This window comes from Podarcis vaucheri, assembly GCF_965113315.1.
Source record: "Podarcis vaucheri genome assembly, chromosome: 17".
Lineage (NCBI taxonomy): Eukaryota > Metazoa > Chordata > Lepidosauria > Squamata > Lacertidae > Podarcis > Podarcis vaucheri.
In genome coordinates, this window is record NC_138755.1 from 6,226,105 (window position 1) to 6,240,006 (window position 13,902).

At 46.4% G+C, this 13,902-nt stretch overlaps 1 protein-coding gene across 1 annotated transcript; it reads right to left on the reverse strand.

Moving 5' to 3' along the window:
- Nucleotides 1–277: 277 nt before the first annotated feature.
- On the reverse strand, nucleotides 278–13,770 carry GPKOW (G-patch domain and KOW motifs). Its single transcript, XM_082205468.1, has 11 exons — nucleotides 13,427–13,770; nucleotides 11,670–11,815; nucleotides 10,581–10,720; nucleotides 10,374–10,480; nucleotides 8,633–8,843; nucleotides 7,184–7,316; nucleotides 6,834–6,969; nucleotides 5,155–5,305; nucleotides 4,539–4,608; nucleotides 3,839–3,924; nucleotides 278–1,482 (listed from the first exon to the last, which is right to left on the reverse strand). Exons 1-11 carry the CDS (start codon nucleotides 13,753–13,755, stop codon nucleotides 1,351–1,353), a joined length of 1,641 nt encoding a protein of 546 aa, XP_082061594.1. The 5' UTR covers nucleotides 13,756–13,770; the 3' UTR covers nucleotides 278–1,350.
- Between the last annotated feature and the right edge of the window lie 132 nt (nucleotides 13,771–13,902).

Consider the following 13,902-nt stretch of genomic DNA (forward strand, 5'->3'; position numbering starts at 1 on the left):
AAAGATTGAGGATACAAGGAGAAGGGGACGACAGAGGACGAGATGGCTGGACAGTGTTCTTGAAGCTACCAACATGAGTTTGACCAAACTGTGGGAGGCAGTGGAAGACAGGAGTGCCTGGCGTGCTCTGACCCATGGAGTCATGAAGAGTCAGACACGACTAAATGACTAAACAACAACAACAACATCAAGGCAATCTGCCTAAGGAACCAAGGGTCACAATGGCAGAGAGACAGTTGCACCTGTCCTCAGAATCATATTACCAACCACACAAAGAGAAGGAAAAATATGAGGTTTATTTACAGCTTACAGCACAATTTAACTAAAAAGAAAGTAACTCAATTCATGGAAGTTGGTTTATTTGAAAGCTGGGTCCTCCCATGTTCATTTCCACAGCAGATGAAAGCAAGTTAGGAAGACATGTATTTTCCACATGCCACTTTTAGGTAACCACTTACACAACTCTTTAGAATGCACAGACACCCAGTTAAGATGACCAAGTTTGTACAGGTCAGCATTCTGAAGCTATTGCTATAGAATGACCTTAAGATAAGTGTACTTCCTTCTTTTGGGCATACCCTGGTAAATGCCTCATCTCTTGTCCTCATGAAAGACCATCAGTTTAGTACAATGTATATTCTCTTCTGCCCATGAATTGCTTGAAGATATTTTCCCACAGACACTGTAAGCATAGGTCAATCAGCAACAATAGGCACCATTCTGGAAAACCCAGGACAGACACACATAATTTTAGATTCCATCCCTGAATGCTCAAAGCATTTTTAGATTAAGAGCAAGCTGTCTCACCTACAGACACACACAATACCAGTCTCCCTCCTATGTAGATCATACAAATTGCAGTAGTCCATCTCTAGAGCACAGCCTAGAGTTCAAAAAGAGATACCGAAAGGTATTACTGATTAAGGAGCCGCCGAGAATCCTGGATCTGTATCAGACAGATCTAGACTGCTTTGATCCTAATTGCTTGTTGCTCTAGAACAAGAGTTGACCCGCAACTTATTTGGCTGTGCTCTAGATTTCATTCTCTGTGGATGTTCTTGCCTTTGGCAATCTTTGACACTCAGATTCTAGAGTGCTGTCATTGGTTTAGATACAAGTCTGTGCACATTGCAAGCAGCCTCACACCTAGAGCTCACATATATATATATTAAAAAAAACACTCTAGAAAATTGTGGGGGTGATTTGAGCACCTGCCTCAAACATGGAGGCAGTCTTGTTCATTGTCCTCTAATGTGCTCAACATTCCACTCCCCGCCCTGAAGAAACAAGGCTGCCCCTTCAGTCTAGGAGTTCCTCTGTCCTGCAGATGTTATGTATTCTGGAGGGAGCTCAGTCGTCCTCTGATCCACCAACATAGTGACAGACAGCATCATACTCTAGCGTCAAGACCTTCTCATCTTCCCGCTGCAGCTGCACCAGTGCGCGGCTCTGCGCCTTGTCTCGACGAAGAATGCGGCCCACCTAGGTGGAGAGAGAGCAGAGAATAACTCATTGCCTGAGACTGCAGAGGGTTTTGGTGTTTTTTAACAGATGCAAGCATGCACTGCTCTCTCCATGCACACTGCATATCATCACACACCATGCGTCTATGTGTTCTTAGCTCCATTTTCCCTTCTGCCCTTGACTTTTCAAGTTAAGATTTCAACATTGGCATGAGCTTTATCAGCAAACATTGCTTGCTGTTTGCAGCTCTGGTTATGGGAGTCACTTGGACAGTGATAGCTTAGCCACAGCAGTGAATGCATTTGCATCTGTGCAACTGGATTGCTGCAGTGCAGGGCTGCTTTTAGACTTGGTTCAGAAGCAGCAACATGGCAGCAAGGTTGGAGAGAACAGTGGTTAACTGTGAACATGCAACACCAGGTGTACAGGAGCTGCACTGGCTGCCAATTAGCTACCTCCGAAACAGGGCCCTGTCCTGGTCACCACTACTGAGTCGTACATCTGATTCACACTCCGGATACTCCTTTTTGGCCCTATTTGATCCTTTATTCTGATTTTATATAATGTGGACTCTTTTTGACTGCTATTGAGACTTGTATAAAACAATTGTTGTGCACTGGTATTTCATGTACCTTTGTACTGTATCACTGTATATTTGAAACTACATTATTTCTGTACTTAAACGTTGTATCCAAACTTACCATTACTTTAAAACTATCGTACTTACACATTGTGTTTAAATTTACTACTAGCTTCAAACTGTTATTCTTAGCAGAATATACACATTTTTCATTTCAACTCTTGAGTAGGAATTATTCCTTATATTGAAACTTTTGGCCAGAGTTCTTGATATATCCTTTTCAAATTAGGTACCAAGCCACATTCAAGGTGCCTATGTGGACATAAAGCCCTATGCACCAGGCCAGTCTTTGGAGAGCTTACAGACACATTCTTACCAGGGTCACACCTGCTGACTGCGCAAGGTGTGGTAACGTGTGAGAAGGAATTTTCTATAGTGGCAACCCTGCCTTTGCTGATTTGGCTGACACTAACCCTGATGGGCTGTAGGCATTTTGTAGGCATATTTTTATTTACACAGGGATTTGGTTAATTCACAAATATTGTCACTCTTACAGTGTTCAGATGCCAATTTGGTTTATCATTGCTGTTTGGTTTTTCATATTGTTTCATATTGTTTTATTTTATCATGTATCATATACTTGTATATTGCACCCCATTCTGGGATTGATTTTAATGAAAATATGACTATAAATTACCTCTTCTGATCACCCAGACCTTCCCTACTCAGTAATATTGGCCTGGCACATACCATCTGCTGTGTGTACTGCATTTTTAATCCAAGTTTATGAATTACTGTATTAGTTTTATTGAGGATTAGGTTTTCTTGTTTGGAACCACTCTGAATGTTTTGTTTTTAATATCAGAGCTTTATAAATATTTTAAAGGCATACTGACACAAATGTTAGCTATCTTATGGGATAATGTGTGGGGAAGGAAAGAAGAAAATTCACCCTCCTCTATTCCCCACCCTAGATTAAAAATGAACAAACCCTAAGCATTCAACTGTTCTCCAAGATGTCTGCAGATAAAATTCAAAATACTGCTATTGCTTTCCAACAATCACATCTAGCACCCACTTATGTAGCTGATTCATTATCTTTATTGCAATAACTGTAAGACATAAGCCCACATCATTTTAAATAAATAAATTTAAAGTATTGCTTGCCACTCTGAACCCATGGGATATAGAGTGAGAGGGGAATGATATTTTTACATGCAAGAGGTGGCTGCGGTAAGAGAGGAAAAAGCACACTACACATGCTCAGAGACACTGGGTTGTATTCAACCATCATACTTAGAGCAGATTCACTGAAATGGCAGGATCTGTTAGTCATGTCCATTAATTTCAGTGAGTCCACTCCAAGTAGGACTAACATTGGAACATTATTGTTAGGAATTTGTGGGCCGAGTCTTGACACTAAAGACCATTTGAGCAAAGCCTTAGCTTAAAAGCTACACCCACGAAGCTGAATCAGGAATGTAGGCTACATGTTTCTTAAGCCAGGACAACAAAGAAGCCCCACCCTCCACCGGAGTCATTCTCTGTCCAGTGTTTTCTTGAATCTCTCTCACTTCATTTGCATAATTTGCATGTGTGGTTTTTTTTTAGAGTAGAATTGCGCAGCTCATATTCCTATATAAAGAGAAGCTCAGAGACCTCCCCAGCAACTCTCAGGATTCTCTTGCACCCGGAAGAAGTGCTCCGCTGTTGCTCCTCTGCCATCAATACCAGGCTCATTTCACGAGAGGCCCAACCCGTCTCAGGCCCCACCCATCGTGATCTGTGACTCACCCGGCCAGCCTGTTCCCCCAGCACCACCATGACCAAGTCCGAATCACTTCGAGGGATAACTGTCTCCAGCATGGACTCGTGAATTCCTGTGGAAGGAGGAATCAGAGAGTTGGAAGGAAGGGACCACAGGGCCATCTAGTCAAACCCCTTGCAATGCAGGAATCCTTTTGCCCAACGTGAGACTGGAACTTGTGACTCTGAGATTAAGAGTCTCATGCTCTACCAACTGAGCTATTCCAGAGGCTACTACTTCAGTCATTGAAGAGGTCAGATGAAGTAGCAGCAATTTGGTGGGCCACTAGCCTGGTCATCCACAGTTTCTCCATCTAATTACAAGTCAAATTCTAAGACCCTCCTTCTACCCTTGGCTGAAGCTAGGGCTTTGGCTGCCATAGAGAGAGATCTCTCGCTTTCCTATAGGAAGGCCCCTTTGCAGCAGGGTCCAACTGTATTTTCTACCCTTCCCCCTCAAAGTTGCAGATGACAATCTGGATCCACTTGGGAGGGGCTCCAAAAACAAACTGGGGTTCTAATGGTGAGGGGTGAAGAACCCAGCCTTTTAAGCACTCTGCTCCTTACTATTTACTGCTTAAGAATAGGAAAATGTTCTTCTACCTTAACTACGGTATACGAGGGCAGTTTAACTACACAAAGACAGCCTCAGGTTCCAAGGGAAGGCCAGGGATAGGAACACACTCACCATCCAGAACGCGACCCTCTTCTGTTCGGCAGACACACGAGTCTGGCTTGAGGACATCTTCGATTACCATCTGGGGGGGAGGGGGGTAGGGTGGGGGGAGAAGCCAGCAGAAGATTTCATGCCATTTTGCCTCGTAAGATTAGAGCTCAGGTACAGGCTTGGTCTTGGGTGCGTGGGGAACTCTGATCAAAAGGGAGTTTAACCTCAATACAGTAGAAAGCGTACACATTCTGAAGTGGCACAGGCATCTCTCAGGACTGCATCACCACAGTTTTTAACGGGGGAGTTCCTTTAAGGCATGGTCTCCACCCTTCCTTGGTGAAGAGGGTTTGATGCAATTGCTGCATTTTTATATAGGAGCTGTTTTCAAATAAGCAACTCTCCAAAACAACAGCCCCGTTGTAGCCCAACATTGGATGAAGGGTCCCCACCCCCTCAAGACAATTAACTTTGGAAATCCATCCTATGGCCCAAATGAGAGATGGCATGGGTGCAGACTTGGCACACATGCTCTGCTGCAGCACTGGCATCTGCTTCAAGGGACAGCGGGGGGGGGGGCTGAGTGAGGCCTCCTATAAAACTGGCCCATGTTAAAAAGGGAACTTCCATGAAATACCTTGGTATTGTAGTATTTGCCTCCCTTGAAGAGCTTATCCACAAAGCGGACTCGCAGGTCTCGTCGCAGCCAGTGAGAAGATCTGGAAGAGGAATTGCTATTGCTGCTGCTGCCACCGCCACCCTTATTCTGCTTCACAGCACGGTCATCTCTATGAGCAAAAGGCACAGAAGCAGTCAAGTATTAATGCCACTCATGAGGGATCGCAGCTAAAACCAGGGGCAAGTAACCTGTGGCCCTCCAGATCAGTGGCTGCTGGCCACGATGGATATGTTCTGCCTCCAGGCTCAGTATGTTTCTGAAGATCAGTCACTGAAAACTGCAGCTGGGGAGAGTGCTCTTGGGCTTAGGTCCTGCCAGTGGCGTAGCGTGGGGGGTGTGGGGGGGGGGGCCCGGCCGCACCTGGCGCAACATCTGTGAGTTAGGGTTAGGGGGCGCAAATCCACGGGTTATGGGGCGCAAATCCATGGGTTAGGGGGCGCAAATTGCGCATTTCCTTTGGGGCACCTGGCTGGCCACTGTGAGAACAGGATACACTAGATGGGCCACCTGTCTGATCCTGAAGGGCTTTCCTTATATTCTAGAACAGGTATCCCCAACCTTCAGCCCTCCAGATGTTTTGGACTACAATTCCCATCATTCCTGACCACTGGTCCTGTTAGCTAGAGATCATGGGAGTGTTAGGATTTTTATCTCACCAGCTGCTCAGAAGCAGCACAATGGTTGTTTATATCATGTGAGTGTCTGAGAGCGTGAGACGGGAAGTCTCAGCACAGTCTCAGTACTGTAAAAAGTTACTTTCGCTTCTGCGTGAAGTGTGCTCTTCTGTACTGCTGCCCAGAGAGAGCAGACAGGCTGGTGGATTCTCTGTATATAGACTGATGAATAAAGTAGTTTATAGCTACTGATTGTCTCTTTCTTCTGCAATGAGATGCCAGAAGACGAGTGTGCTCCGCTCAGGAGGGAGGGGTCGCTTATTACCGGTCTCTCTGGACGGAGGAAGATTTACAGCCCTCAGTGTCTTGGGAAGGTGGCGGCCTTCCCGGGCGTTTTTCCAACAGGGAGTTGTAGGCCAAAACATCTGTAGGGGCGCAGGTTGGGGATGCCTGTTCTAGAAGCTGTTAGAACGATAGCTCCGATCACCTCTGACCACTCTGACCCACACAGATGAGTTTTGGAGTCCAACAATATCTGGAGAGCCTCAGGTTCCAGATCCATGGTTTAAACTACCAGGTTGTATTGAGATGAAAAGTTTTGTTATCAAGTAAAACACAGCCCGGGGGTTGGAATAAAGGAATAATTTCCACTACCTAAAGAAGCTCACCAGGTGCTGGGTGAACTCTCTCACACGGTCTGGTTCACACGTAACACTAAGTCAAGATTTACAGTTTGTTCCTCCACAAGTGCCAGCATGCAGCTTGTTCATGGTTAAACCAGCGTTTATTCTTACTGTGCCTTAGCATAACTTGCAAACTAGTCCACTGTCAGCTTCAACAGCTGAGGGGTCTTTGCAGCAAAGTCAAAAGATGCACAGTGGTTCTGGAAGAGACTCCTCTTGATGGCTAGAGACATTCTGTGAGAATCTAGCCTTGACTAAGCCGCCAGCAAAGAGGCTGCTAGTACAGTTGCTTCTCCAGAACTGGCAGCACAGTTGCCCCACCCTCTACTGATGCCATTACCTCTCGGCCCCAGGTGGGTGCTTCCTCTTCCTCTCCTTCTCCTCCTTTTTGTCCTCTGAAGTTCTGTGTTCTGTTTCATACTTGGTCCCATTCCTCTCTTCTGCCTCCTTCTCTTTGTGGGCCTTACTGAGGCGGCCTGCAGTGGGAGGGGCAAAAACAGCAAACTTGAGGGGATGCTCAGACTGAAAGGGGGAGGCTGCATAAGCTGTCTGCTCATTTGCAACCCAAGCCCCCAAAGCAAGACACAGGCAAATGTCACAAATCTGTACCAGAAACCCCAGAATAGATCACAAAGGAAGAACTGAAGGCAACATTAGGTGACCTCATTAGGGAAGGGAGCCAAAACTTACTCAGGTCTTTGGCCAGTTTATCGTATTCCTTCTGGGTCACAGGTCGGACTCCATGCTGGCTCACAGTTACTGTTTTCCCACCAATGGCCAATTTCACCATGACACGAGCATTATCTCCATCTACGCCTTCAATCTATGGAAGAGGAAGAGGGAAGCAAAAGGTCATTCAGAAAACTACAATGCCCAGAATGCCTTGGGTGTAACAAAAATGCAGAATTTACAGGGTGGGTGCTAAAGTTGACTTCTACTTACATAACAGGTTTCCCCCTTCCGCTCCTCCCTCCCCTACATGACCCTCAAAATCTGCTCTGGAGGATTGGCAGATCATCTGGAACAGATCTGGGGGGCACACAGAGGGCTGCGGAGGTGGGTGGAGAGAAATAAAGGGGCAGTTGTGTTGTGCAAGTGGAAGTCCTTTCTGCTCATGCACAGAGGGAGTTGGATTCAACCCACAAATAGTACTCTCTTCCCAAAGTAGGGAAAAGACAGGCAAATATGGAAAACAGAGCATAGTTTTGTTATGATCCTTGCTCATATATTGGACCAAGCTCAGCTATCTATCTATCTATCTATCTATCTATCTATCTATCTATCTATCTATCTCTTTCCACTGAGTAGCCTGTAGAGCAGGAACAAAGAATAGAACCTATACTTTCTGCAAAACTTACAAAGCAAACCTCAACTCAAAGACCCAAAATAGGCTGACGCCACCAAACTAGTACAAAGACTTTGAGGCAGCCGAGAAGTCCCCACCACAACCACCTACAAATAGGTACCAAGAAAGACATCCCAAGGAAGCAATTAAAACCTGGAAAACCAGCTGTATCAGCCCACAGCCCTGATGAAAAAGGTGGCAGGATCCAGTCAGTCTTATGTCACAGGTGCCCTGTGGGTGGGTCCATTCTCCACCTTCTGATTCAATTATGATGCACATATTTATTTTATTTATATTCCACCCTTCCTCCCAAAGCAGCACAGAGTGGCATACAACAAGCAAAAAACCCCCACCCTATTTACAACATTTTAAAAACAATTCCAACATAGAAGCAGACTAGGAAAGATCTCTACCTAAAAGTCTTGCTGGAAAAGAAATGTCTTCAGTAATTGAAAAAAAAAAATACAGATGGTGCTTGGCTAATATTTAACAGGGGATAATTTCCCAAAGGATGGGTGCCACAGCACTAATAGCCCAATTCTTATATTGTGCAGAGTGGGTAAGATTGACTGGGAATATAAAGAGACACTCTTTCAAGTATCCTGTTTCTGAGCTGTATAAGCATTAAGTTGGGTGGAAAGAGTCAGGGTAGAGGCTATATGCCTTTCCTAGTGAATGTTTATGCCTCTCTCAGGAGCCCCTCCTGCTTGCTCAAAGAATACTAAACCCCAGGTCAACACAGACCTGAGCACAAAGTGACAAATAGCAGGAGTTCGCAGAAAGAAACAGCTCACCTTCCCATAGAGCTCCTTGTGAGGTCCAGCCTCAATGTAGACGGCACCTCCTGGAACCAATCCCAATGGCTCATCCGTGCTCTTGGAAGGCTCCTCGCCAGGTTTGGGGGGTCGCCGGGGTGCTGAGGATTGCAAATCCTGGGCTGCTGAGCGGTCTGCTCCAAGGCCCAGACCCTTGGGTCGAAGACGGTGCTCCGGAGGCTTCACGTCTCTTAAGGTGAGCAAGAAGAGGAGCAGGATGGGATGAGAAAGAAACACAACACTGACCCCGTCCAATTTGGGGCAGCGTTTCTACCCACAAGAAGACAACCCTGTACTGTTGCATAATGGACAGAAGTGGGCATGGAAGCAGTGGACTTGAATCTTGGCACAGCCACAACTCACCGGGGAAAGTTTCCGCCAAGCAAATTTGGGGTGTCTCAAAGGAGAGATTTCAGCATCCATGGGAACAAAGCTTGCAATGCTACAGAGCCGCATCTACCAGTGAGGGCTAGGCATGCCAAGCCAGAGGCATTTATAAAGGGTTTACCACAGCCCATCACCCACTAAGCCGGGAAAACCATTCTTTACTTTTGCATTCAGAACGATGCCAATTCTACCAAGCGATTGGCTACAGGAGGGTGGAGAACCCATGACCCTCCCAGTCTTTAGGGACTCCCAACTCCCATCAGCCTCAACCAGCTTGGCCAATGGTCAAGGATAAATGGGAGTTGAGGTCCAACAACATCTGGAGGACCAAAGGTTCCCCATTCCTGGGGTACACTCTCTCTCTCTCTCTCTCTTTCTCTAGCAACACTGCTCCAGCTCCACCTTTTCTTCCCTTCTGACTGCCTCTCTCCAACAACCTTCCTAGGACTGCAGCTAAATTCACTTCGGCTCTGAGTTACTTTAACCTGCAGAAGCTTTTTTCTAAAAAAAAACTGCTTTATGATGTCTGTGACATGTGACAGGCCTCCCATAGGAACACATTCCCTAACCTCAAGCCCTGGGACTTTTTTTGGTGCAGAACCGGAACTATTAGCTCATAACTTGCTTAGAATATATATTGGTAACTGACCTTGGACTGAGATAAGGCATGCTCCCTTACATATCTGTATTTTCAACTATAATCTTTCGGCTACACCCTTGTTCAAGCTGTTGCTGGCCCACACCAGAGGCTTAATGCTAAAGATCATACTAAACCCCTAGTTCAATACAACCTATGCGTAGAACTTTTATTAAAATACTAGAAATGGGTTAAAAATTACTCCCCACCTGCTTAATTGTGGCCATTATAAAAGTAGCTTCAGCAAGGATTAATGCTGTGGAGCATTCCAGCAAAGTGAAGAGAGTTTCACAGTTGCAAAGCAGGCCACTCCAAACACCCTGCTTTATGTCCTTGTGGAGTCCACCATGTTCAGTTATCACTGTCCCAGCAGTGCAGCCCACACAAGCATGCAGAAATAGGATGGAGTCCAAATCTAGAGTAGATTAAATTATTATCTGAACCTCAGCACATCCAGTACCCTTCCTCTCCCTTCCCATCAGTTATTTGTGAACTGCCAGAATATGGACCATTAGCTCCTTGAGATTTTTCTGTTTATTTATTATTAATTAAATTTCTATACCACCCTTCATCCAAGGATCACAGGGTTGTTTACAATATAAAAAGATGAAAGTAAATAACACAGTAACAAACAAAAAAACCAAAAAGGGGGGACTTAAGGGAGGGAACTCCCCAAATAGCTCAGCAAGGACTCACTGCTTGAAGGTGTTCCCAATGCCCTCGCCTGCTTTCCAGCCCATGCCCTTCAGCATGGCAAGACCATAGGCTTCTACTGGTACCTCTTCATAATCTGCCTCAGTTGACTAACAATGTGAGGGGAGGAAAAGAAAAAGAGGACACGTATTAAACTCTCCTGAATAGGAGCTCAGAAGGTTGTCCACAGAGACCCACCACCACTATTACCGATTCTGGTCGGAGGCTGACATCCACTTTATCTCCATCTTCGTAGCCATCAGGGACACGATTCTGCATGAGGAGGGGAATGGAAAGTGTAGGGTCTATCTTGGTGCCACTCTCCCATTGCTCCCGCGACTTCCTAGATTCTGAATGCAAAGAGATCAAGTTGTTATTATTTATTAATTTATATACTGCTCACACACCAAAATGGCTTCTAAACATTTTACAAGTTGAAAGCCCATTATGAACTATCCACACGTAATAAAAACGTGCCACAAAACAATTCTATCAAAAAATAAAATACAACAAGCAGGTTTAAAAGCTTAACAATTAGAGCAGTTAAAAGGATCAATTAAAACAGTTATATCAACAGGTTCATGTTCAGGGGAATGATTGTCTAAACAGGTACGTCTTGAAGAGCTAGCAGAATGACAAAACCAAGCAGCCTTGCATATTTCAGCAGGGAGGGCATTCCACAACACTGGTGCCTCCAACAAAAATGGAAAATGTCTGTGTTACCACAAACTGATAATCATCAAACCATGATAAAAACAATTAGGTTCTATTTCATGATTTAATGTCCTTACTGGGCATGGCGAAACAATTAGCTGAAGCATAAGCAACATACTGCAGAGCTAAGGCAAGAAACCTCAGTCAAGCAGTCCTTCCTAGGCCAGGTATGGGGTGGGAGAGGACAAAGGTCCAGCATAGAGTACAGATGTTTGCAAAAACCAAAAGATCTGGATATTTGTACTACAATCTTCATTTTTAAGGAGTGTCAACAGTCACCTAAGGTGGAGTAAGCAAGCCTGATGGTGATCAACAATCCTGACCTCAGCTTCACAGCCTTGGGAGTGCCTCCTGAACCTTGATGTTGCAATAGTGACCAGAAACGCTTTTTGTCAACTCCACTGACAAGGACCATTTTCTACCAATTCAGAGTCACTTATGCCTCCACAGCCTAAGAGTGAGGTGACTAGCCTGGTTACTGTGATGACCAATGGGGTAAAAAACTCCAACCTGATGTTTTCTGCTCCAGTTCTCAAGGATGGGAGAAGGCTGCAATTCTAAGAAGGTGGAGTAAGGAGTGCTCACCTTCAATGAGCTCCCTGACTGCTTGAGCCTCTACGCAGCTGTTCCCATCCTGTTCCTGGGGTGGTGCAGGGTCCTCTGGCTTCTTCCATTTGTTCTTCTGGATCAGGGGAATGACAAGCTCTTTCGGTTGTGGGGCTGGCCGAACACTGCAGAGGAGCATACACCAATTAAGACCACAGAGGGATAGCAAAGTACAATGGGGTGAAATTCTGACAAGTTTCATTCCATCACCCAACTGGTACCCTCAAACTTGGTGGGAGAAACAGAAACTGCTTTGAACAAAACATATTGGTAGAGCCAGGACTACTGATTGGTAGTTTCCCTTGGGGTGGGGAGCAGGATATGGCCAACCCACTGCAGGACACTTTGACAGGTCAAAAGGGGTCACCTGTCAATCACCTGGCATGATATGATTTAGAGTGAACTCCTGATTCTTTCTTTTGAATCTGCCACTGTTTGCAGTAGTGGCTCTAACTGTCCTGTGCTATCAGATGACTGACAGATGAGCATGGCCTGGCCAAAACAACCTTTCAGGGCAAACGGGGAGCTCTGGTGGACTTAATAAGGCCCACAAGCCAGAGGTTCCCCCACCACTGACCAACACATTCAGGTACCGTATTTTTCGCTCTATAACACGCACCCGACCATAACACGCACGTAGTTTTAAGAGGAAAATCCGTAGGCATGCCACCCGTAGGCATTTCCTCCATAACACGCACAGACATTTCCCCTTACTTTCTAGGAGGAAAAAAGTGAGTGTTATGGTGCAAAAAATACGGTAATTTGTTGTGTTACAAACACACACACACACACAGCAATTTTGGACCACAACAACAACTGCAGAAGGACACAAACTTTTACAAATGCCTTCACATGCACTGCAGAGGAACTTAAGGGGGGGGGGGAATAAAGGTTACTGAGCCTGCAAATGACTGACAAAAACAGTAATACAGGTAAGAATTGCATCTACTGTCACTTGCTGATATGACCAGCAACTAACACTACATTGTTGAAGATTAATGGTCGTCCTTTGCTAAGAAATACTTGTGTCTTACGACAAAAATACTGTATACCTTTCACAACCCCATGTCACCCTTCCTCTCCCTTTCCTCCACTGCCAAGGTGAAGAATTTAAGTTCATTAGGAGAACCCATCTCTGTATTTGTATTGCGGTGGAAAGTCCAGATCACACATTGGGATGCAAGTGTTTTGTGCAGCAACTGCAACAGATTGGCAACTTGTGGCTCTCCAGATTGGCAACTTGTCGGCCTCAGCCATCATGGCCAAGGATCAGGGATGGTTAAGTAACATGAGTATGGACAGGGAAGAGACAGGCAGATTTCTCACCCCTGATCCAGGACTGGAGATGTTGTTGTTTTTTTGTTTGCCAGTGTATTATCAATAAAAAAATCGGTGTGCTGCAAGCAAATTTTTCATCTGAAAGTGTGACCGGGGGGGGGGGGCGGAACCTGCGAACCAACACTCTAAAATAAATAAATAATCCAAAGCCCTGTGACATCCCCTCTGCCATCTCAGAGAGAAGGCGAAGGCAGAGCCTGGCACGCTAGCTTTCTGCATGCGGGGATATCTCCCCCTCCCCGTCTCCCTCTCTCCTCAGCCACGCCAGAAGCGGCACCACCGAGTTCGCCAGGGACAGGCTCGGCTTGGCCAGGCGCAGCCCAAACCAGCCGCTCAAGCGAGCGACTGAGGCGCCGCGCAGACGACCCCCGCTGCCCGCCGCCTCCGCCTCCAACTACCTTTGCAACTCGCGCCCCTCAATGGCGGAGAGGAAATCAGGCTCCTGCTTCGCTTCGCCGCCGCCATCCTGCCCCGTCACGAAAAGAAACCGCCTCCGCCCGGTTGTCCGCGTGAAGCCGAACGACACCGGGGCAGCTTGCGCCCCCGCTGGCTTCTCGGCCCCGTCCGCCATCTTCCCTTCGCTTCCTCGTCGCTCCTTCCCTCCCTCGCGTGCCTTTGGCGTCACTTGCGTCGCCCGCTGGGCATCATGGGAGACGGAGTTCCTGGGCCCCTCCCGTCTCCGTGGGAGAGCAAGCGGGACGGGGGGAGGAATAACTAAAACTCCCATGGTGCAGCGCGGCAGAGGGCTTCTCGACACCCTCAAATCTGCGCAAGAATAAAGCAAAACACTACAACTCCCGTGCTTCCTTGCGACAGCCGGCGCAAGCGCAGTGATCCGGGAGGAGCGCACGGCCTTCAAACTGCGCATGCGCCA